Genomic DNA, 23,732 nt, shown 5'->3' with positions numbered 1-23,732 from the left:
TGGAGCCGACAACAAAGCGGCGGCGGCGGCGGCGGCTCAACATGGCAGCGCCGAGCGGCCGCTTCCGCTAACCTCCGGGCTGCACCACTGCGGCCCAGAGGGGGGAGGCGGCGGCGCGGCGGCCCGGCGGGGCGGCGCGGGCCCGGGCAGCCGCGGCGCCGCCCCCGCCGCTCCCCTCGCCTCGGGGCGGGCGGCGGACCCGGGGCGGCGCGGCGGGGCGGCGGGGCGAGCGGCGGGGCCGGGGCGGCGCGGCGGGCCAGCCGCCCCCCCCGCGGGGCTGGCAATGGGCCGGTCCCGGGCTGGGGAAGCCGAGGCGAGCTGTGGCGAGAGAAGATGGAGGAGCGGGCGAGGTGTCCAGGGCCGCGGCTGCCGCGCCCCGGCTCGGCCCGGCCCGCGGGGGCCGCACCGCGCCGCCCGCCCTCCCCTTCTCCCCTCCCCGCCCGCCCGCCCGCCGCCCCCGCCCGCCGCGCGGGGAGGGAGCCGCGGGGGCGGCGGGGGGCGGCTTCGCCCGCGGGTGCGGGCCGGGGCGGGCGGGGGCCCCGCACGTGCCGCCCCGCCCGCCGGCGGCAGCGCCGGGACCCGCGGGGGGAAGAGGGGGGAGCGGGGCCGTGCCCGGGGGGTCGCCCGGCGCCGCGTCGGCCTCGGCCCCCCGGGGATCGACCTCAGCTCAATCGGGCATCGACCTCGGGTCCCCCCGGGGGCCGGCCTGAGCCCACCCGGGCGGCTGCCGCCTGCAGCGGGCCCTGTGCGGCTCTGCCGGGCCGTGGGGTTCCTGGGGTGCAGAGCCCTCCCTCAGCACCCCGGGGGGACCGTCCCCACAGCCCCGGGGTCCCGCCGGGCTCCCCACAGGGTGGCTGTGCCCTCCCCAAGCTGTGCAGCCTGGAGCCTGGTGGCCCAGGGGCTTCTCCTCCACGTCGAGTTCTCCCGCACACCTCAAGAGCTGCAAACCGACTGGGTTTGCGTGTATCTAAGTTATCTGCAGCGCAGCACCTGAATGCAAATCAAAGCCGCAAGCAATTAAGTATATACTTACCGTTAATTACGTGTTTACACACATCAAGCACATCCCTGACAGGCAGCAGGGAGGGCTCCTTGCTCCTCCCCACGGCTCTCGGGGAGCGTGTGTGGGGTCAAAGGGGGCACCTGCGGGGTGTGTTGGGCATCGCTTGGGCCGGCGCAGGAAAAAACACGAGCGCGGCGGGTTAAACGCTGCAAGAGGATGGCTGGTTTTAAAACCAAGCCTCACAGACAAGGGCTGTCCTCCCTGGGACCTGGGGAGGTGAGAACAGGCTTACAGGACTTCATAATTTTTTTTTTTTAATTCTCCCTGCCCTGGCTCTGATCCATCCTCTTTGCCCAGGCCCTGACCCACGCTGCACCTCGGAGGGCTCGGCGGCACCGGCAGCACCCGGCAGGTCGGGTGCTGAAGAACAACACAGCGGTGCCGCCGCGGCCTGACCTCGGTAAGCAGGGTTAAACACGGCTCACGTCGATGGACGCTCCTGCAGTACTTCCTCACCGGTGAGCCGGGCGATTTTTCTTGTCTCCTGTTAGAGATAAGGCAGGGCTGGTCCCAAAGCTCCAGCTCTGGGTAGCGCTGGTGCTGCCGTGGGACTGCCAGGACAGAGTGGCCGGTGGCAAAGGACTCCCTGGGGGTCCCAGCTCGCTGCCTCAGCCACCGCTTTGTACAATCCTGGACGAGCCACCTGGCTCCTGCCGTGCTGGTCTTCGGCCTTCCCCGGGTGTTTCTTCACTTTCCAAGAACATTGCAAAACAAAAGTGGTTCTGCTCAGAGCCGCGCTTGTGGTTGTTTTGTGCCTCTCAGGCTACCTCTGCCAAAGCCCCGAATTAAGAAAAGCAAACCAAAAAAGGCATCGGAGGGGTTTGCTGGTGCACTTGCAACAGGCTCTCCCAGCCCTGCCAGGGTCGCGCTGGCCCAGCTCACCTGTGGACCATCAGTTCTGCTCAGCACAGATGCTCTTCCAGCTGCTGTGCAGGGAGAGCCACAGCATCACCCCCCTCTACCCTGCGTGCCCCCTCTGGATAGTTTCTCTCTCCTGCCCTTTATTCCATCCCCAGCACTGCCACCAGGAGAGGAAACCCATGTCTGTAGAGAAGGGGACACAACTGCCACTCCTGGTCCTTTCCCCCCCACCCCTGCCCAGGTCGGTCAGTTATTTTTGTTAACGCTTATTAATGAAGACTTGGGAGGGCTCTCTTTGTTAAGGGCTCACACTCACTTCAATTAAAGGCTAAGAAAACTACCCAAGCGTATCACTGAGTCATCGAAGAAATCCTGATGAGCACGTAGGAGGCTGAGCTCCACGTTCTTGTTGGTTTTACAACTAAAGAACCAAGAGGGAATACAGGAACAAAACCTAGAAGACTGAAAACCAGAGGAGAGACACTGAGCTGGAGCCCACTGCCCTCTGGATGGTGTCAGGCTGGGTTCTCCCAGCCCCTCTCACACACCCAACACGTCCTGGTTGCTCACGGAAAAGCTGGGTTGGGAGCAAAGTGAGCTGAGGTGCTGCAGGGAGGGAATCCTCAGGGGGAAAACAGCTCACAGGAGCTGGATTTATAAAGGGCAAGTCTATGCCAAACCTGACAAACTTTCCTTTACCCAGAATTATAACTGGAAATATAAAAAGCCACAGTGTTTGAAAACACGTATTTACATTATATATGCCCCAAAGCAGAATAAACAAAGGTTAGATTTGTAAACTCCCCATCTTAATTAAGGCAGCACTGCTTTGGATGAACCCACATAACAGGTGGCTTGAAGTGTTGTGTTATTGAATTTATACCTTCTAGCTCCCTTAGTCATTGTGCTGGGACAGCGATAGCATCAGCAGCCACCCTGCTGCCACTCTGGTCCCCGTGGTCAGCCTGCAAAGGGAATTTCCAGGGAACTGTTTCCCACCATCTCCAGGCTGCTTTTTTTCTGCCTTATCAAATAAAAATCTTCCCTCAACACTTCTGAGGCTGTTGGGAAGGACAGGAATCCTGCAGGGGCTGCTGGGCTGTCCACCACCTCCAGTGCCCATGTTGAAGCTGGTTGTGGGGAGTCTCCTGGGAATTAGGGCAGCACCAGGGCTGCCCCTCGGTGCCACAGCCATGCTCTGCCCAATGCTGGCACTGCCAAAACCCTCGTGCCACCCTGGGCCACCAGCCTGCCCTCCTACCACCCAGTATGTGACTTCCTGGGGACATCAGCCTCCAGAAGAAGCAATACCCACGGTTAATTTGTCAAACTCACCTCAGGGTGTGACTCAGAGAGAGAGGAGCTCTTTCCTTCACCCTGCTCAGCCACAAAGCAGTTAACAAAGTGCCTCTTTGCACTTTTAGCTGTGCTGCCTGCTGGAGAAGCCTGGCAGGGCAGGGGGATGCAGCTCCCCTCCCTGGAAAGACCATCTAAACTCTACCCATTTTATCCCCTAGCAGGAGCCCCCTGTGCGTTAGGACCTGTAGTGGGACATGAGCAATCAAATAATAATTTGCTGTTCTGCTGTCCACATGTCTCCCACATTTGTAGGGTGGCTGGTGACACCCATGCCCCCTCCTCCCCTGGCACCTCGCAGCCCCAGCACAGCCCCTGCCCACCTGCTGTGCTCTGATTTCGCCTGTGCCTGCATGGCTGAGGATAGGAAATGCTGTCAAATATTTCAGCTTTCAGAAGAGCCCCTTTCTGTTTGTGCTCAGCTCCCCGAGCGACGTGGCAGGCTTTGAATTTCACAGCTCCGTGGGACTGAAGGGCTCTCGTGTCTGTAAATGAGCTGCGATGGTGCTACTCAGAGTGCGCTCCCTGTGGGCAGTGTCCCTGCAGCTGCTTCCCAGCTTTGTGTCTTCTCTGGTTTCTCTCTTTGCAGCCTCGACCTCCCTCTCCCAGGGAAGGTAAAAAGAGAGAGTAAAGATGCTGTTGGGAAGCACAGCCTGAAGCAGCACCTCCAGCAAAGCCTTGGCTGGCAATCAGACAGCTTCCCTGGCAGAGTGGCCATCCTGTGGTGTTCCCAAATAAAATCCCACTGCATCCCTCTGCTCAGTGCCTACCGGCCAAGCACATCCCTGACGTGCAGCAAAACCCAGCTGGAAGGTGCTGTGGTGGCAGACAACACATTTCCTCAGGAGGGGGAAAGGAAAGCTTTCATCAAGCTGCCCGCAGTCATCGTGTCCACTACCACGGAGCCTGCTGCCATCCATCCATCCATCCATCCATCCATCCATCCATCCATCCATCCATCCATCCATCCCTCTATCCCATGCCCTCAGGGACTGCAGCACTGGCAGTGATGTCCTGCCTGCGCTGTGCTGGGGCCACCACACACGCCTGCCCCGGGGCTTGGCAGGAGCTTAGTCGCCTTCTCGTAATTAGCACGTCTGAAAGGTCGCTCCACTTTTCAAAAGAGGAAAAAAGGAGGCAGGAAATCACCAGCCAGCTGGGCTGGATCGCGGCAGAAAGGCACTGCCACGATCAATGGAGGAGCAGCAAGAAGCTGCTCCAAGGGAAGGTGCCTCCTTAGCGGGGCTCAGCGGGGGGTGCTGAGCACGGCTCGACTCCGTTCTCATGTTTTCAGCACCAAAGCCGAGGTGCGTGTTGCTGGAGAGGCAACGTAAAAAGAGGGGAAACTGGGAAAGCTGGTGTGATGCCCATGGTGGAAAGTCATGGTGCCACAAGGTCACATGCTGTCCTGGCTGTGGGGACACCTCCAGGTCCATACAGAGCCAATGCCAGCTCCTGCCACCCACTTGCCAGCCCACGGGTGATGCCCGTGCCCCTGCCAGGCAAGGAAAAGCAGTAAAGCTGCTCCATACTTTGAAGCATTCCCCAGTGGAAGCATTCCCACCAAACAGCCCTGCAGTGGTTGCTCCACACCGTGCAAGTCACCTGAACTCCCATCCCCTCTCCTCGTGCTGCCACCACACGCACATTCCCACTGATTCCTTGCGTTCCCCGGCATAAAGCACTGCCAGGGCTGGCTCCCTTCCTGCACGGTTCCGTGGCTTCCTGGCACAGGCCACAGCCACACAGGAGGTGTCCAGTGCCTCTGGCCAGCATGGCCAGTGGGATGGTGGCCAGCAAGCCATGGCTGAGCAGCAGTGTGGCTATGTTTAGCCCTGCCACAGGCGGGCAGCACGCTGGGAAAGTGGCCTTATCTCTTCCCACCTCCTTGTCCTCAGCTGTGCCAGAGCTAATCTCCACTTGGCACCTTGAGCTGCCCCACGCTGCAAGCACCCACTGTCCTTCAGTTATTATTTTGGTTATCTCTGTCACACCTTTTTTCCCCACAAAGTAGCTGTCACCATCCACCGTGCCGAGGGACGGAGTGAAAGAGCTGCCCTCCCTGCTGCTGGCTTTGCCACCACCCTCAGGCACCTGCAGAATTACCACCTGTGCCCCAAAAAAGGGGGCTGCCTGTGTCTGCTGCCAGGGCACAGGTGGGGGATGCAGTGCCCTGGCACCAATGCCCTGCAGATTGCCCACCCTCAGCACCCGCTCCTCCGTTCTGTGCCTGTATATGATTGATACACAATTTACACAAAGGCACAGAGATACAGAGGGGTTTCTGCTTTGCACCAGGAGGTTTCACACACCTTCCTTTGAGCAGATCTTTGCTTTTTGAGCAACAGCTGCTCTCCAGAAAAGCCTCCACAATCTGACTTGAGAACTTCACGAGCCAGAGCGTGTACCAATTACTTAGCGGCGCGCTCCTCCAGTTAATCACCAGTGACCATTTTTAGTCATAATTCCTGCGGGGCCAAGGACTGCAGGGAAACATCCGCTCCTGCCTCACTCCTCTTCCCACCATCTGCCCTGGCTCCTCCCAGGTGCAGGATGGATGGCAGCAGGCACGTAAGGTCAGTGCATTTAGGGAAAAAATGCGGCCACTGAATTAGAGCAGCCGAGCCGGCAAGGAAATCCTCGCGCTAATCCCTGATCTTTCACTGACACACAGCAAAGCTCAGGCTGCCTCCCTCCTCCCCAGCCACAGCTGGAAAACACGGATAATGCTGCATTACCTTCCCTGCAGGGCTGCTGTGATTAATAGTGATGAAGAGCTTGGAAATCCTTTGGGGAAGGGAACAGCGAGGATTAATACCCAGCTAGGAGGCTGTGGTCACCCAGGACCAGCACCGAGCCCCATTTTTATTCTTTACTATTTCCTTTTTTCCGGGCCCCGGGTGTTGTTTAATCTCATTTGGCAGCTATGGTTTGTCTCCAAAAAAAAATAAATCAATGTTTGTGCATTTGTTTCCACCACTCAGCTGATCCCACAGGGATGAGCATTCGTGCTCCAGTGGGAGTCACAGGCAGAGCATCCCTGCTCCCACAAGAAAGCAGCTGCCCACTTTCTCACTGGAGCAAGAATGCTCAGCCTGAGGCTCCCACCAACCAAAGGAATCAACTCCACACCATGTTTCCAAGGGGTGAACAAAATCTTTGGTAGGCACCAGGCAGCTGCAGCTCCAAGGAATTATGGTGTCCCTGGGAAAAGGATGACTTACATCATCCTGTAAGTCAGGCAGGAATGATGCTCTTTAAAGACACACATGCAAGTAGGGATGGGGAAGCAACGTGGTTAAAGGAGGTAAAGTCAAATCCAACCCAAGTTTAAAACAGTGTTGAAAATCACTAGAAAAATACAGACCTGCTCTTCAGCAGAAGGAAAATTCCCAGAGTTCAGTAAACTGCCAAGTTTTTCAGTTTTAAATTTCCTCTGGCATGCTGGAGGCTTTTTGCAGCCTCCTGGCATCCAGTGAGTAAAACACTTTGCACCATCCCTGCCACAGGAGCCAGCCCAGGGCTAGAGCTCTGGGTCCACGCTGGAAAACATTCCCAGGTAAAGATCCGTGTGGTTTAAGATCGTCAGGATCCATCACATCATCAGCTTTGCAGAACTGAACCAAGTCATGCGAGAAACGGGTATTTAAAAAAAACCCTTGTACCCCAAGCGTGACTGGTGAGCTGAGTTACAGAAATAGGAAACTCACTTAAGGGACGAATTAGAGCTATTAGAATACAGAGGTAATTACTCATGCGAACAATGCCCTTCTCAACTCTTTAATGATTACACAAATTAATGCATAAAATTATGTTAATAGCCCTACAACTGTTGCATATACACACAGCCCGCTGGTTGGGAGAGGATGAGCTGGGGGTTGAGCCAGGACCCTCCTCACTGCCTGGGACCAGGGGCCATCCCACAGCTCTGCCAGGCTCCGTGCCTGCTCCATGCCCATCCCACAGCTCTGGCAGGCTCCGTGCCTGCTCCATGCCCATCCCACAGCTCTGCCAGGCTCTGTGCCTGCTCCATGCCCGTCCCACAGCTCTGCCAGGGTGAGACAAAGCGGTGAGGAGCACGCAGTGCAGGTGGGTACATCAGGCTCTGCAGCCTGACTCACTCAGCTTCTCCAGGAATGCAGGAGATTTTAGGGAGTATATGTTACATGGGGAACTTCCTGGAATCTCAATGATTTTCTTTAAATTAAGCTATTTGTAATAGCTTCAACTCCAACCCAAGATAAACTGCTCCTCACAGTGCAGGTGCATGGAGGATTACAGTGGCCTATTAGCAAAGCTGTAGCTATTTTTAGCCAAACTAGAAATCGCTGTAATTTTGCTGTACAGCTAAAAACTACCTGCTGTTCTCAGGAACAGGACATCTCGAGCCATGACGAACATGGAAGGATCAATGAATGAGTTAGCTCTTCTAAAGCAAAAGTTTCTGTTCAAAAAAACCAAAACAACAACAACAACAAAAAAACAAACCCCAAACTGTGGTTTGGACGAGAAACCACAACTTTTCTAACCATTTCTGCTTCAGAGCTGATGTTAGCTTTACTAAGCACCTTGGAGGGAGCAGGTCTGTCCTGAGCTACACAGCTGGGCACACTCTGCAGGTCAGGACAGACCCCACTCCCTGCTGCGCTTCCCAAGGTTGGCACAATGATGGTTGTATCGTGGCAGCTGTGCCAGCCAAGGGGCCATGAAGCCCCATGGGACAATTGCCCTCAGTTGTCCCAACAAAGCAGCACTATCAGAAGCACAGGACCATCAGGATGGGCCAATTCCCCACACACAGAGGGCAGAGAGGTGCCCCGGGGCTGCTGGGTTAGAAGTGTGGTGGCACCAGGGAGGGAATGCCATAGCCTGTCCCCTTCCAGCAGGAAGTGAAGAAAAACCAAGAAATCCACCTGCTTCTGTTCTTGTGTTGGACATCAAAATGGTTTAGGGAGAGGGTCACATTTGGTTGGTTCCTCCACTTTAAGAACAGCATCTTCCAGTTACTACCCATTTTCTCTGGAGTCAATGGTCTCTTGAAACACTGAGCTTTGGGAAGAACACGTTCATTAAAAAAAACCAAAACAACCAACACTTGATGCCTTGGTTTTGATCTGTTTAAATCCTAGAAAATAAATTCCCAGCACAAGCACTGGCAGAACAGCTAACAGGGTCTGACTGCTGCTTTCCAGCAGAACCTGTTTCCACTAATTTATATAAGACATGACAATAAATTGTAGCAAGTTTTCCCCAACAGCCACAGCCAGGCAAGCAGAGGACTCTCCTGGTCTGTGCCTAGAAGGCAGCATTCCCTGAGAGGGAAGCAGAGCTGGTGCTGACTCGGGTTTTATTTTCATCCACAGCCCCTGAAGCCAAAGGGGAGGAAGTGGCAGCACGGGGCTCCAGGGCCGTGCCTGGCAGCAGGGACTGCTCCAACACAGGCTTTCCTGCTCCATCGCTGCACATCGGTCTGTTCACAGGACAACAGGCAGGGTTTTTCCAAGAAAAAAGGGTCTAGAGGCAGGAGACACCAGAGCTGTGCAGTGGGAGCCGTTTTGTGACAGGCTCTGCGAGTGCTTTACAAGCCCCAGTGCTGAGCAGCGACACGGGGCTGGAACGGGCAGGACACGGGGAGGGGCTGGGGCAGAGCCACAGGAACAGGCAGCAGCAGGTCACCCCTCCTTGGTGTGCAAAGCCAAGAAGTGAGGAAGAACTCCAGCATCTCTCTGTTCCCTTGTTTTCCAAGTAGAACAAGAACAGTGTTTCCACTTGACCGGGAGGACTGGCAGACTCTTCCAGAGCTAGGACACCCACCAAGCCTTTGGGAACTCCGTCTGGAGCTTTGCAGGAAGGCGACGAGGTCCACAAACCCCCCTGCAGAGAAACACTGGTGTAACATCCTCCTCCCAGAGTTGAGAGTCCCCTGGGCCTTACCACAGGGTGATGTTTACTATGGCTGCAAGTGCTTCGAGACCATCTCTGAAGCAAAGAACTGTGAAGTATTTCCCAGTCGTGGTTCATCCAACAGCACTAAGAGCTGGAGCACTGACCTTCCCACCTCCTTCCCTCTCCCTCCCCCGTGGAGTTTCTTTTCCTCCCAGCCCCCTGCACTCAGAACATGATCCTCTCCAAACACCACCACAGCCAAACCAAACTCATCAGGTTTCCTTTTGTGACAAACATTTTGCCTCCCCAAGCACACTCACAGCCTTTGCTTTTTACAACTGCTCCAATGTCACCTTCCTTGAACACAGGTGATAGATCTATACCCAGAAGTGTTTGAGGGGTTTTTTTGGGACCAAACTTCCCCCTTCCTCATCAGGACACACCTACATGCCATCAGGCAGGTGCTGCCTGCTCCACTCCTGTTTGCCACATCCTGACTGGCAAACTTTCTCTGGCCTTCCCAGCTCAAACCATCCGTCCCCACAGCTCCTTTTTCTCCCCATCCAGTATCATCCCACAGTCACTCCAGCACCCAAGTCCATTCCACCCATAACACACCAGTTACCTTCCTCCAGGACAGTGCTTTGTCATCAGGATTTCATCACTTTTCAAACAAGTCCATCACACACATCTGTCTTTGACAGAATTCCAGCAGGGAAACAACATGCTCCATCCCAACTGCCAGTACACACAGCACACACCATCACAGCATGACACCAACCCCAAATCCACTAATCCTGCCCCAAACACAAGCCCCAACTGACAATAAGGCAGCCCCCTTGCCCTGCACAGGATGCTGCCCTGCCATCCAACCCAGCCACCATCTCTGAAGACCCAAGCAGTTTCCTCAAGTCCCCACTGACCCCTGACACTGCCGCCCACCTGCTGAGCTCCCCAGGAGCTGGACACAACATCCTGCAGAAAAATCCTTCTGCTCCAAACGAACACAGAGCTCCTCACTCACTGTCAATAAACCACAGTCAAACACAATCACCATCATTTCATCACAGCCCCACAACACCCCCCCAGGGACAGCACTGCAAGGGCACCCTGACACCAGCAGCTGTGGCTCAGTGGTGACACTGCCACCTCCCACCTGGCATCAGTACCACCTCCAGCCCGGGAAGGTTCACACTCTGCCTCCACCCCCATTTATTTCCAAGAGGATTGCAGGGGGCACCGAGCCCAATTCATCCCACATTTCCCTGTTGTGATCCCTTTAGAACTAGAGCATCGTTAACAACAACATGAATATTAAACATCCTCTTCTCCACACTGAGAATTCTCCTTTCCCCTTTTCACCTACTCCTGTAATAAATTCCACCCATTTCCCAGGGAACTGATCCTTTATTCAGGAGAAGCTCAAACATCGAGGCTTCCTGTGAAACACTACATCTCTGTTGAACACAAAAGCCTTTTGTCTGAAAACTTAAAACCCTCTGCTGTGCCAAGCAGGGGCCAGGACTCTTAGCAACAAACGATGACAACCATGCATGTTTTTTTTTAAAAATTTTATTTGTCAAAGAAAAAAAAAAAGGCAAGAGCCAATTGAAAACCTACGGAATCTTTAACTCCAATTTTTGTCTTTAAATTTAGAGAAACGACTATTTTTTTAATTTATTTTTTTATAAACAAACCCCCCCCTTTTTTCCCCTTCAACATTTACCATCTACTCGTGCTGAATCCTTCCAAGGAGATTGCTCCAGCGTACCTCTCCAGGTCCTCGCTTTGCTCCTTTTACCAAAAAAATGAACAACTCCATCGTGCATCTTAAGGGCTCCAATCGTCAAAAATAGGAAAAAAAATATCTTTGGAATAGCCAATTGAGTTGTATAAAAAAAAATCCACACGAATGGGGTTTGGTTGGGGCAGGAATCCACTCCTATGTTCCTGGTAATTTGATCCCGCTCCATGAATCCTTGTAATTCAGCCTCCCTATCCTATCCACATTATGATTTGAATCCAATGATCCAGCTCCAAGGATTGGGATCCAGTGAGCCCTCTCCAATCCAAACCTTTATAACCAGCAAAACCAAAAAAGAGGAGGCAAAAAGTTAGATACTGTAATGAAAAAATAGGATTCTGGGGAATGATCAGTTATGTTTGCCATCAATTAATACAGATGTACATTAATAACTATCAATTCCCCAAAACAAACTTTTGAATGGTGATGCTCATAACTTTTCTAGAAATGTTAATTACTATTTGGAGGAAACATCTGTCATATTTACAAATAGGTCAACTGAAAATGCCAACATACTCATCGCTCGTAACGGTGGCTACAGGTTTTGTGGTTGCAAAAAATGTTTTTATGACACTGGAAAATCAGCTTAGGCTGCAAAAACTATCCACCTACTGCAGGTCTGTGCTCCAGCTGGAGGGAACAGGATTAACTACCCGGGAGGTCTCAAACGGTGACTCAATTGCAAATTAGTCTGAGGGGGCAGGGCTGAGACTGAGGAAATCATTCCCAACTAGTTTTGGTTTGTTTCTCTATTTTTTTTTTGCTTTCATTCTGATACTTATAAAAATGCAATAGCAACGCTGTATCAGTCACACAGAGGACATGCAGATTTTAGCAGTATTGATATTATACTCTGATTTAAAGATACCCTTGATCTACTACAAGTGTACAAATACTACAGAACATCAACACTTGTAACCAAATGCTGCATGACAAGGTAAACCAATGCTCCCACCCCCATCCCAGTTTATTCCTTTCAAAAACCAGAATGGAATAGAATTACAAAAGCAAGTATTTAGCTACAATTGCCCCCCCAAAAAAAGTTTTTTAAAGAAAAGGGCAATTGCAGTCTGGGGTAACTAGACCATGCCTGAAGTGACACGTAGGTGAAGGTATTTAATTAACCTGTCTCTCAGTATAAGGTCAATACTGCCAAGTTCATCTGTGACAATAGCACTTGGAGTCATACCATTGCCTCCATTATTGATCTGATCCTCCTCAATCCTCCTTTTGACAATCCTAAAATGATTGACATGTGCTCCACAATCCTTTAATCCAAAGCATTCTTAATCCATCTCTTCAGATATGTCTACAGAAAGACACACGAAAAGGCAAGATAAAATATAAGATCCCCCAGAAGAGACAAGTTAGCCACAAAACATCCCAACATCCCCAGCTCGTGTAAACCATAGCTGAACACTGAGACATTTACACAGCGATACCACAGCTCCAAGAATGTTGGTATTGAACTAGAACTAAACCAAAACAATCCTGACTGACACCAATTAAAATACAGTTTACCAAAGACATGAGGGGAATGTTGATGTGAAGGAGCAAATACTCACTAGGGATTATTATTATTTTTTTTTTTACACAAGAATGCAATTCAACACTTCAGCCAATTCGAATAAAACAGTTTGAATTAAAAAAAATAATGAAAGACTGTACTAAGTAAAGGAAAACTGTGTACAACATGGGGTTCTACAAAAAGATCAGAACTAGTGATCATTTATGTACGAGATCGGGATCTGCTGTGGCGGGGAGAGTAGCGTGGAGATCCTCTGCTTCTTCTTGGGGAATAACTGCGGCTTCTGCTGTTGCTTCGACTACGGCTTCTGCTACGACTACGGCTGCGTGACCGAGATCTTCCATAGCTTGGACTTCTTGGGCCATCAACTTTAACACGGATGTAGGCAGTTTCTCCCTATTGAATAGACAGAACTTTCGATTGAAAAGTCTAGGCTTTAGGGCCATCTTTTTAGGCATGCTGACAGACTGAAGATACTGTTTTACTAGTGCACGGAAATAGACATCAACGCTTAAAGGTCTATCTCCCGACAAACTGAACACAGACTTATTTAGCTGCTTGGCATATACACAACAAACACCACACGTTCCTTACCTTCAAATCCTACTGTTAAGCCCCTTGTATCCAATTCTGGCCAAAGAAATTAAGTATGAAACCTACCTCATGAGATCTAAATTTAGTGTTATCCAGTTTTCGCACAGCGTAGGTCATATCTTCCTTCCGTACAAACTCCACGACACCAGTGCCATCTCGGAAAACATCAGCATAACATACATCACCTGCTTCACGCATGTGATCCTTTAAATCCTGCCAACTTCCACTTGGAGGCAGCCCTGTAGGAAAAGCAAGACGTTCCTTTAAAAACGGATTACATTCTCACCTTTTAGCTACAGCACCAGCTCGCCGCAAACAAAAGAGACTGTTTCCAAAGCAGCCGGGCTGCAATTTCCTCCCGGGATATGCCAGGCGATGCTTTGCAAGACCTAGCTCGGAGCTGTATCCCACCCCCCCCCGCCGAGAAAAGGACCCGGGAGGGGCACTGGGGGGTAAAACAGGGGAAAGACTCACCCGAGACGATCACTCTGTACTCCGAGCGCCGGGACGGGGGCCCGTACCTGCCCCGGGGGGCGCCGCCCCCTCCTCCTCCGCCACCACCTCTGCCGGTGCCCCGGCCGCTCCGAGGGAACTCCACGCGGAGGCGATACCCATCGTAATCGTAGCCGTCCCGCCCGTAGACGGCGTCCTCCGCGTCCCTGCGGAACGGGACGGGGCTGTGAGCGCGGCCGCCCGCCCCCCGCGCCGCGCCCAGCCCACGCACCGCCCCCCACCCCCGGCTTTGTTCCCGCTTCCCGCCGGCCCCACCCCGCGCCGCCCCCTCCGCGGGTCCTCGTCACCCGCAGGGGCCCGTTAGCGAGACCCGGCCCAGCGGGAGGGGGTCGGGGCTGCAGGGGCAGCTCCCGGGCGGCCGCCCCGCGCGGGGCCCCGGGGCCGCAGGGGGGCCGCGGGCACCACGCAGGCCGCGGCGGGGCCCGAGCCCGGGGCTGGCGGCGGGAGGGTGTCTCACCTGGGGTCCTCAAACTCCACGAAGGCGAACGGCGGCCCCCCGCGGCGGTTCTTGAGGTCGATGTCGCGGATGGCCCCGTACTTGTAGAAGACGTCCTCGATGTCCTTGGTGCGGATGTCGGGGGGCAGGTTCCCCACGTAGATGCGGCAGTCGTTGTTGCCGGCTGGGCCGCGAATCACGCCCCCTCCGGACATGGCAAGGTCAGCAATGGCTGCGGCGGTGGAGGGCCGGAGCTCGGAGAGCGGGCAGTCGGCTGGGCGCGGGGCCGGCCGGGCAGACGGGAGCGCACACGCCGCCTCCCCCAACAACCGCTTCAAAATGGCGACCGAGCCTCCCTCACGCTCCTACTGCGCGCAGCGATCTCACCCCGGGACGCAGCACCACCCGCGCTGGCGACTCACGAGGCTGCGCCCGCGTCTTCCGCCGCGCCCTCACTCCTCGGCTTTGCGCACGCGCGGCTTCGGAGAAAAAGTAGTCCCTCCCTTCGCGTCCCTCGACAGCTCCGCCGAGAAAAGCCAAACCCGACCTGGCGACGCAGCTAGCGCGCGCGAGGGTGCGGCGAGCCCGGCTGCCTTTCGGGAACCCCCCGCTCCCTGCCGTGGAGGAAGAGCGCAGCCCACAGCCGCGGTTTTTACAGCGCCGGGCCGTGTGACGTCACGTCCGGTGCGGCGCCCGCGCCAAGAAGGCCCGGCCGGCGCGGGGGGGGAGTGTGAGGGGGGCTGTATCCCACAATGCACCGCGGCGGGGGGCGCTTTGGCGCCAAGGAGCGGGGCGTGTCCCAGAAGGCAGCGCGGCGGGCGGGAGGGCGGGAGGCGGGACGGGCTGCGGGGCTGGGGCTGCGGGGCGGGCTCGGCTCCGGCACGGCCCGGTGTGCCCCGGGGGGCGTGAGGAAACGGGCTCTGCCCCCTCCCAGGGCGGGCAGGACGGCGAGCGGGGCTCGGCCACGCTGCAGTAAAATGGCTGCCCTGAGGGCGCAGGGACCTGCGTCCAGGCCTGGGTCCGCTGCTCGGCCGCGCGTGCCCTTCAGGACATAAATAATTGGGGGTTTTTTCTGTTGTTTTTTTTTTTCCCCCTAACTGTCCTTTCCCACCGACATCGTGGTCCTGAAGAGGTGGTTTCCTCAGACTAACCTCACAGGCTGCTGCGGGAGGACGCTCACATCCACTTTGCAGGGTGGGTTTGGACACACGAGCCTCAAAAACGTACTCGGCTCTGTGCTGTGCCTACGTAAATTAAAAGCGGAGGGTCACAAAAGTATTCTGAGGTTGAGGCAAAGCCGCATCTCGGGGGGGGCGGGTTTGTGAGCGTCTCCTGAGGGCTCCGTGCTCCTGCCGGGCACGTGAGGGAGGTTTCATGTAGAGTTAGATGACAAATGTGTACAAAAGAGGGCAGAAAAGGATTTATTTGGCTCTAAAACATGCGTTAAAGGCAGGAAATGTAGCTTTAGGTAGACAAACTGCTCCCACATGCCCCAAACCCTCATGTCCCAGCTCACCCCAACCCAACCCGTCCCTCTCCTCACTCCTCGCTCTGAGGAGTTCAAGAGGCAAACGGGCTTTTGAAGTGATAATTTGTTTTCTGATCCACAAGATCTTAAGAGTGGTGGGAGGAATATTTTTTAAAAAATGATTGAAATAGTACTTTGCTAATCTGCATTGCTCTGGTTTATCCCTTGATGTCTTTTGTTTCAGCACAAGTGAATCCATGTGGTGCCAGGAAGGTCCGGTCGGTGTATCCACCACGGTGGGGTTGAAGTAAAAAAACCCTTTAGGCTCCTAAGTGAATTAAGGGATTTTGAAAAATGTGTCATGCCCCTTTAGCAGAGGCTGTGGTTCGTGCTTCATTTTCCATGTGTTAATTAAACATGCACATTCCTCTAGAAAAAACAGAAACCCCGATGACTTAGAAAAATATTTTCAGTCTAACATCATGACATGTTTGACTGTTATAAATGCCTGTCATTTTTCTCTCCTGTAAAGTAGAGTTATGTGCAGTGCTCTAGTGATTCTTAACATGGGTAATATCCGTGTTAGATTGCTGGTGGTTTACATAAAGGCTGCTATTAATCACTGGGAGGCATTATGAGAAAACGCATCTTCAGAATCGGTGGTTTGCAAAGTATCAACTGTCGAGGGATTTTCTACATCTTTCAAAGAGCATTATGGTTTCAGGATGCTGCTCACAGTGGAATATGGAGCAGTGAGGTGGTGACTGTGGTGCTGCTGTGGTTCCAGCCTTGGTCTCTGTCACATCAGTGGCTGCTTTTTGGGGAAATACAGCTTTTGAACCAGCACAATTAAACCAGCTCATTCAGTTATTGTCACATTTTAAAAAACCCAACTCCATTCCCCACAAAAAAAAATAAAAATCTCAAGAGACCCTGAGTACTCTCTTCCAAGGTGTAGAATCACAGAATCATAGACTGGTTTGGGTTGGAAGGACCTTAAAGATCACCAGCTCCCAACCCCCCTGCACGGCAGGGACACCTCCCACCAGCCCCAGCTGCTCCAAGCCCCATCCAACCTGCCCTTCAACACTGCCAGGGATGGGGCAGCCACAGCTTCCCTGGGCAACCTGGGCCAGGGTCTCACCACCCTCACAGGGAAGAATTTCTTCCTAATAGCTAACCTAAATCTCCCCTCTTCCAGTTTTAATCCATTCCCCCTCATCCCATCCCTCCCTGCCCTTGTCCCAAGTCCCTCCCCAGCTTCCTGGAGCCCCTCCAGGCACTGGAAGGTGCTCTAAGGTCTCCCTGGAGCCTTCTCTTCTCCAGGCTGAACACCCCAACTCTCTCATCCTGTCTCCAGAGCAGAGCTGCTCCTGCCCTGGATCATCTCCGTGGCCTCCTCTGGACTTGCTCCACCAGCTCCACGTCCTTCTTGTGTTGGGGGCTCCAGAACTGGACATGCTACTCCAGGTGAGGTCTCACCAGAGTGGAGTAGGGGGAGAATCACTGTGTAGAGAAGGCTCCATCCTTTGCTAAGTAATGAGTCTGTATTTTCCAAAGCTCATGAAACTGCTGAAAGTTATTCTTAAAGGGCTCATAAAAGAATGCTAAGTCTGCCTGGTTTGCAGAAACCCCATTGCATCATTTCTGTTGTGTGTTAATAGTCCTCATAGCTGTTTTAAAGGACTGCCTTAATTACCTTAATGAAGTGTCTCTTTATAGAAATACTGAATGTTTTCTTCCTCATCACCTTTTTCAGCTCTATGTTACCAGTGGAGTGCTTAGAACAGCTGGATAAGCTGCAAAATGTTTATTTGCTTTGTCAGGGTCACTTTTGGCTTTCTGGCAAGATGTACACGGGGAGAGTCATTAAACATTTATTGTGTAGAAAATAAATTACTGGGAAGGAGATGGCAAATAATCTTGTTAGAAAAAAGGAGTGCCAACTAGTGTAGAATGACAAGTTTTCATTCTCAAAATGAGAGTAATGAAAACCTAGGCTTTCCAGTGGGGAATATGGGTGGGTAGTGCAAATATTAGTGGTGTAACCCAGTATGGGAAGTGTCTGAGTGTGCTGAGCCAACCATAGAATCAGAGACTGGTTTGGGTTGGAAGGACCTTAAAGATCATCTAGATCCAACCCCCCTGCACAGGCAGGGACACCTCCCAGCAGCCCAGGTTGCTCCAAGCCCCATCCAACCTGCCCTTCAACACTTCCAGGGATGGGGCAGCCACAGCTTCCCTGGGCAACCTGGGCCAGGGTCTCACCATCCTCACAGTGAAGACTTTCCTCCTCATGTCTCACCTAAATCTCCCCTCTTCCAGTTGTAATCCATTCTCCCTTGTCCTCTCACTAGAAGCCCTTGTGAAGTCCCTCCTCAGCTTTCCTGGAGCCCCTTCAGGCACTGGAAGGCCACTCTGAGGTCTGCAAAACAGCACCTTTGGTTTTGCCTGGAAACAAGGTCCAGAGGTGCGGGTGAGGGGCAGAGCAGGGACCACCTCCAAGCAGGGTGGGGTGCAGTTGTGTCCTGGCTTTCATCACCTTCAGCACCTGCTTGGGTCTGCTAGCAAGAACCTGTTTCTTGTAACCCTCAGGACAGTCCGATCCAGCTGGGATTAGTCTTGACTAATCTTGCTTTGTTGCAAAATCTTCCAAGCTCAGATTGTTTGGAAGAAAAGGGTCATTTTTAAAACAGCGTCTTTAAGTTGTAAAATTCCCTTTGAGCACTAAACTTGGAATTGTCCAAACTTCCAGTTTCCCTACTGTAACAGTTGTTCTGAATATGTTCCTTGAGCAGTTCCTTTTGGCATTTCAGCAGGAAGATGAAACTGCAAAAATTGTGCCTTTGCAGCATGAAATAGAAAGCTGATATTTTGGGGGCCTTTAAATAGCACCTCAATGTTACCAAAGTTATAAATTTGCATGTAGAACAAAAGGGCAAAAAACCAGCCTGTTCTTTATTTCACAGAAACTCTGAGTGCAGTGATAAGGGAAGTGTGTGAAAGTCAGAAAATCTTTCCCACACCAGTGGCTGGTGGCAGAGCTCATTTTATTTGTGTCTATTTATATGTAAGCACAAAGATTTCATGCTGTAGCATGTCGTGATGCACCTTTGATTCCCCCGTGCCAGTGCACCCATCTGGGAGTGGGGAGGGGAGGAGGCAGCAGGGAGCACAGGCTGCAAAGCTGCAACGAGCCCCCAAACCTGGTTTAATTGATTTCTTTCCCTGGGAAAATGTTTATGTCCACACAGGGCTCTGCAGGCTCCTCCTGCCCACTTGCCATCGCTCCCGGCCTCCCGCTGTCACTGAATATTGCAGCAGCCTGTTTTGCTGCTCTTCCCTCTCCCTGCCTGGTGGGAAGCTCCGAAGCCTGACGTGCATGGTGGAGCATGAATGCAAACTGTTAATGAAAATAAACCTGCCGAGGTTTGTTCCTGCCAAGGAATAAATAAGGGAAAGGGAGCGGATCCGCTTGGGCTGCTCATTTTGGGAAGATCCTGGTGGTTAGGCAGGGACTGAGGGTTTCCCCACAACCGCTCCGTTGCTCCTTTTCCTTTTGCTATTTTTGTTTCTCCGTGTGATTCCTGCAGTCCCCTCCTTTCCCCTCCACACCTCCCCACACCTCAGCCATGTGGCACATGACTGGCTGCGCATCCAGCGAGGAGCCGCTGCCGTAGCGCATGGCACGGGTGCCAGGAGCTCACCCACCTGCCTCCACACCTCCTTTCCCACCCCTTGTGCTCCGACCTGGAGCGAGTGATGCCACCTGGATACAGGGAACTGAAACAGTGGTGACAAAGCACCGGGGAGGTGACACTTGAGCCAGCCAGCCCTGTGCTGCAGGGCTCATGGTCATAAGATTTTGTATGTGTTCATTAGAGGTCTCGATAGCTCCTCGTCGGGTGTGTGGACATCTGTCAGTGCATCCAGATGTGGTGGTGGCCGTGCTGCTGAGCCTCGGGAGTGTGGCTAGAGCTGAAGCCTTTTGTTCTCCAAAAATAGCCCCCATTTGCCAGGCCTCGGTGGGTTTTAAAAGGAGGTTTTCCATTAGCAACCATCAGCTGCCGCTGGCAGCGCGGCCACGTCCTCCTGAGGAGAGACGATGGGAGGTGACCCCCGTGGCATCGGGGGGGGGGTTGCTGATTTTTTTATAATACGAGGAAACAGAACGAGGGAGGAATGCATGAAAATTTGTTTCAAGCAGGACATTTTAAACCACAAACTTTTCAGAACTGCTTTGTTGACATAGGTAATGTTATATAAACCATCGTGGAAGGCGCAGGAGGGGGGGTTTGCAATAATTTCCTGAATACGAAAAGTCACACAGGCCAAGGTACAAGTGACCCTGAGCCAGATAATATTACTATCTGAGCTCAGCAAAAGGCAAACAAATGAGGAAAAATAAACTGGACGTTTACAAGCAGCTGAGGTGGGAGCAGCTGCTGAGCTCCAGAAGAGTTTGCTGAGCCCGTTGCGTGGCTGAAAGGCACTGCCAAAAGGCCTGTTGCTGTTCCCACTGGAAATCCTGACATTCCCCATTTAGGAAGCCTCACAGTTCATGTCCCAGTCATGCTTCAGGAAGATAAAAATTGCAAAACCAACTCCTTTGGCATTAGCAAGTTAAAATAAGTGGTCAGAAATGAGGAGTGGGAAGGCCCTGGCTACCTTCTACTGGCAGTGGCTGTGGGGGGCAAAGCAAAAATGTGGCAATTTTCATTTCTTGCATGGATCAGACTGACTGGTACCACAACAGCCCAACTAAAATGTGAAATACAGAGAAGAAACCTAATTTTTTTTTAATTTTTCCTTTTTCCTAATACACCTTTTGGGTGCAGTGGCTTGAGGACAGTAAATGGGAAGAGGAGAACACTGTAATTTAGAGGCAGCACCCAGGATGGGGGGTTTTATTTTTATAGTTTCCCAGGATGCATATTAACATTTTCATACTCTGCAATACCAGACAGGAGAAAGGGAGGATGAAAGGAGCAGGAAGTTTAATGGGATGAGGAGGTGTGGGAGAGCTGGGCTGGTGAGGGTGCCCAGCCACAGCATTGGTAAAAACGTTTGCTCCATGGGGACCAGCCCTGACCCTGCGGAGGCACCAGCCAGGCTCTCCCAGCACCACCTCCCCTCGCTCCATGTGGGGCTGTGCTGGGATCTGCTCCCTGTTGGAAGCAGCAGTGACACATCACCAGGCTGTGCACACACACGTGTCTTTGGGGCCAGCCAGGTTTCTCAGCTGCCTCTGCCCAAGCCCCTCCGAGGCTTTTTAGCTGTTAAGAGCAGAGGAGAAAGGACAAGAGCTGTGCACTGCTGGTCCTGGGGGCAAACAAAGCAGTGCCCCCACGTACTTTTGTGTGCTTGAGAGCATCAAAGACGTCAGTGAGTATTTTTTTCCCTCTAGGCCTTTTTTTTTTTTTTAATTATTCTCCTTTTTATTCCTCCTCATCCTCCTGGGCAGAGGGCAGCTTTGCTCCCTGACAGATCTCTTGCCGGTTTGAAGTTAAACAGGAGCTGAGCCCTGGGATGGACTGGGGCTGAACTGGAGCTGGGACTGGGCTGGAAATGTACCTCCCAGCCCCCTGTATTGGTGGTTTGCAAGGAGGGCAGGGGCTGGGGTGCAGCTCTGGCACTGACATGGGAACTCAGGGAATCCTGCTGGCTCCTGGTGCTCCATGGCAAAGACCAGCGTGTTCAATGGCACCAACACGTGGGCTCACGTGGAGCTTGGCAGGGAGGCAGAACCACCCAGGGCTGTTCCTGAGGATGCATGCCAAGGTTTGCTCTTATCCCATGGATATTTCCTTGCTGTGGGACCTGAGCAGCTGTTACATTCCGTTGGAATCCCACCACCTTTGCAAATTTCAGCAATGTGTATTTTGTTCACTAGAATCCTCTTCTTTTTCCTTGCCAGGAGATGCATTCCTGACACCTCCCCATATCAGCAGGAAACCAGGAATATTCCCTGCATCCCAACAGAAGAGCCACCTTGCACTTAGGCTAGAGATGTGAGCAGGGTTTCAGCTGACTGTTCATCAATAAACCCCTCATGCCTAGAGGAGGCTCTGCCACTTCCCCACCATCAGGCTCGTGGTGAGTTCAAAGGGTGATGGGGTCAGAGCCACTCTGGTTTAGCATCTCTTCTCCTGCCCAGTTCCAGGGATTCCCTGAGGGAGGTGGATACAGGCTGTACTCCTCTGTCCCCCTGCTTCTGCCCCTGTGCTGTCACTGAGCCTTTGGGTCACTGGTGAGGAGCTGGGCTGGGAGCAGAGCTCGGCAGCAGGACAACCTCTCCCCACTGGATTTCCATGGGAGATTAAGCAGTAGGCAGAACAGCCTTAAGCATTCTTCTAATTAAAACAAAATCCCTTGTGGCCTCTTACATACAGATATTACAGACTTAAGGGATGTATAAAATGTATATTTATTGATTGGATCAACCATTGCAGCTCCTTCTATACTGTCCAGTGGGAATATTAATAGACAGCTGACCGGGCTGGTGAGGAGGGCAGGGAAAGGGGGTTTGGCCAGTGCTTTCATTGATGCCAGCCCTTTGGGCTGCTGGCCCAGGCACCAATGTCATGGTGAGCCCCTGAGCACCTGCCTGGTGTGTATATTCATGTATATCCATAGCTATTGAGCCAGGCATCACCTCCAGCACCAGTCCTGGGAGCCCCTTGTTTCTGGTCCCACTTTGCCAGGGTGGTGCTGGTGCTGGAAGGGGATGCTCTGCCCATGCCAGCTGTGGGTTGCACACCCAATGGGTTGTCTCTGTCTGCTTTGCTTCTCAGGCCACTCACAATGGTGTCTTTTTTCAGTCACACAAAGGCGAGATCCATTCTGGGACAGGACATGCTTTCCAGGGAGAAGCAACCACTCAAAAGCTTTTGCAGGCTGAGATTCTCTGCTTAGCAAGTTGCTGCACCTTGAAGAACAACCCCAAGAAATGTGAGTGTGTAGTGGAAATGTCTGCAGGCTTGGATTAGAACGGCACTGGCAGATGATGCTGTTGCTTCCACAACATAAATATTACAGAAATTTCAAGTAAATATGGGGGATTCTATTTTTTTTTTTCCTCATTTTTTCCTCACCCAGGCCAGGAACTGCTGAAGCTTAAATAAACAATTGCAGAAGTGAGACTGACCTAAATCACTCTACACAGTGGAGACCTTGTCTCCTGCTTTGGGAGCTTCTTGTATTTATGCTGTGCCAGAGCAGAGTTTGTCTGTATGGCAGCAGCTCCTTCCTACGCCCTGGGGAGCTCGGGGGAAGGTGTGAGATCAGCTCGTGTGTGGCAGCAAGGCTGCTGGGGAGACAAAATGCTCAGTTCAAGTGTGCCAGGGGAGCCAGTTAGTATTTTTGGTGCCGCAGCACCCAGTGCTTGGCTCCAGCAGGTTTCCCTGCCCCTGTGCAGGGATGACTGCTCCTCTGGGCTCTGCTTGTCCCCCCTGAGCACTCAGCGTGTCATGCATGAGCACATCAGTGTCCCATCAGTGAATGAACAAGTCCTCAGTTAATTTACATTTGAGCACCCAACGAGCTCATGCATCAGCACCCAATTAGTGGATGCATCAGCAACCAACTAGCTCATGCATCAGTGCCTGGGATGTGCATGAGTGCCTGACCAGTGCATGCATGAGCAGCTGAAAGGATCCTGCATGAGCGCAGTGGACCTGGGCACAGATTCACAATTAGTCCACGCAGGAGTGCAGGATGAGTCCAGGCATGCATGCCTAATTAGTGTATGCATCAGCACCCAATTAGTGCATGCATGAGCACCCAAGCAGTTCATGCATGAGGGCCCAGTTATTTTGCATACGAACACCCAATTAATGAGTGCAAGGACCGGTCAATTTTTTCATGCATGAACACCAAGTGATTTCCCAGTTTGTTCACTGGGGAACGACCCAGTGTGTTCCTGGAGTGGGGACACCCCTGGAGACTGCAGCCCATGGCAGAGCGGAGCTGTGGCTGCTGTGGACGTGCAGCAACGCAGGAGGAAAACTCCAGCCCAAAGCAACCTTGGCACCCCCATGGCTCTCAGGAGGATGCAGCAGATGCTCAAAGTAGCCCTTCCAGCCTTAAAAATTTAGGAAGCCTCTGATGTGCAGGCAGGGTCTCTTGCACATAAATTATGTTGGGTTTAGGGCTTGTGCTGGAGCACCCAGTCCAAAGGGAAGGGAGGACAGAAAAGAAAAAATGGAAAAATTGTAGGAAAGA

At 52.8% G+C, this 23,732-nt stretch overlaps 1 protein-coding gene and 1 long non-coding RNA gene across 5 annotated transcripts; one reads left to right on the top strand and one right to left on the bottom strand.

Annotated features, from left to right (window-relative positions):
• Window positions 1-10,720: 10,720 nt before the first annotated feature.
• On the bottom strand, window positions 10,721-14,695 carry SRSF1 (serine and arginine rich splicing factor 1). Of its 3 annotated transcripts, XR_007891193.1 has the most exons (6): window positions 14,063-14,693; window positions 13,567-13,751; window positions 13,159-13,331; window positions 12,708-12,894; window positions 12,160-12,279; window positions 10,721-11,241 (listed from the first exon to the last, which is right to left on the bottom strand). XR_007891193.1 is itself a non-coding variant. In XM_051635700.1 (5 exons), exons 1-5 carry the CDS (start codon window positions 14,254-14,256, stop codon window positions 12,257-12,259), a joined length of 762 nt encoding a protein of 253 aa, XP_051491660.1. In that variant the 5' UTR covers window positions 14,257-14,694; the 3' UTR covers window positions 10,721-12,256. The 3 variants fall into 3 exon arrangements, 1 of the variants encoding a protein (XP_051491660.1); XM_051635700.1 differs by having other exon boundaries at window positions 10,721-12,279; window positions 14,063-14,694; XR_007891194.1 differs by having other exon boundaries at window positions 12,160-13,331; window positions 14,063-14,695.
• Window positions 14,696-14,933: 238 nt separating this feature from the next.
• On the top strand, window positions 14,934-22,649 carry LOC127392333 (uncharacterized). 2 transcript variants are annotated; one of them, XR_007891237.1, is made up of 4 exons: window positions 14,934-15,235; window positions 15,754-16,979; window positions 21,427-21,605; window positions 22,331-22,649. It is a non-coding gene; the product is annotated as an uncharacterized LOC127392333 (long non-coding RNA). The 2 variants fall into 2 exon arrangements; XR_007891236.1 differs by having other exon boundaries at window positions 14,938-16,979.
• The last annotated feature ends 1,083 nt before the right edge of the window (window positions 22,650-23,732 follow it).

The sequence above is a fragment of the Apus apus genome, chromosome 18, assembly GCF_020740795.1.
Source record: "Apus apus isolate bApuApu2 chromosome 18, bApuApu2.pri.cur, whole genome shotgun sequence".
Classification (NCBI taxonomy): Eukaryota; Metazoa; Chordata; class Aves; order Apodiformes; family Apodidae; genus Apus; species Apus apus.
Note: the sequence above shows the minus strand (reverse complement) of the source record. Positions and strands in the feature narration are given on the sequence as shown.

Coding starts and splice junctions, on each gene's coding strand:
- SRSF1 (XM_051635700.1), bottom strand. CDS start 14,256: ATGTCCGGAGGGGGCGTGATTCGCGGCCCAGCCGGCAACAACGACTGC. Junction 13,332..13,566: donor GTACAGAGTGATCGTCTCGG/GTGAGTCTTTCC, acceptor CTTTTCCTACAG/GGCTGCCTCCAAGTGGAAGT. Junction 12,280..12,707: donor CCACAGCAGATCCCGATCTC/GTACATAAATGA, acceptor GTCTTTCTGTAG/ACATATCTGAAGAGATGGAT.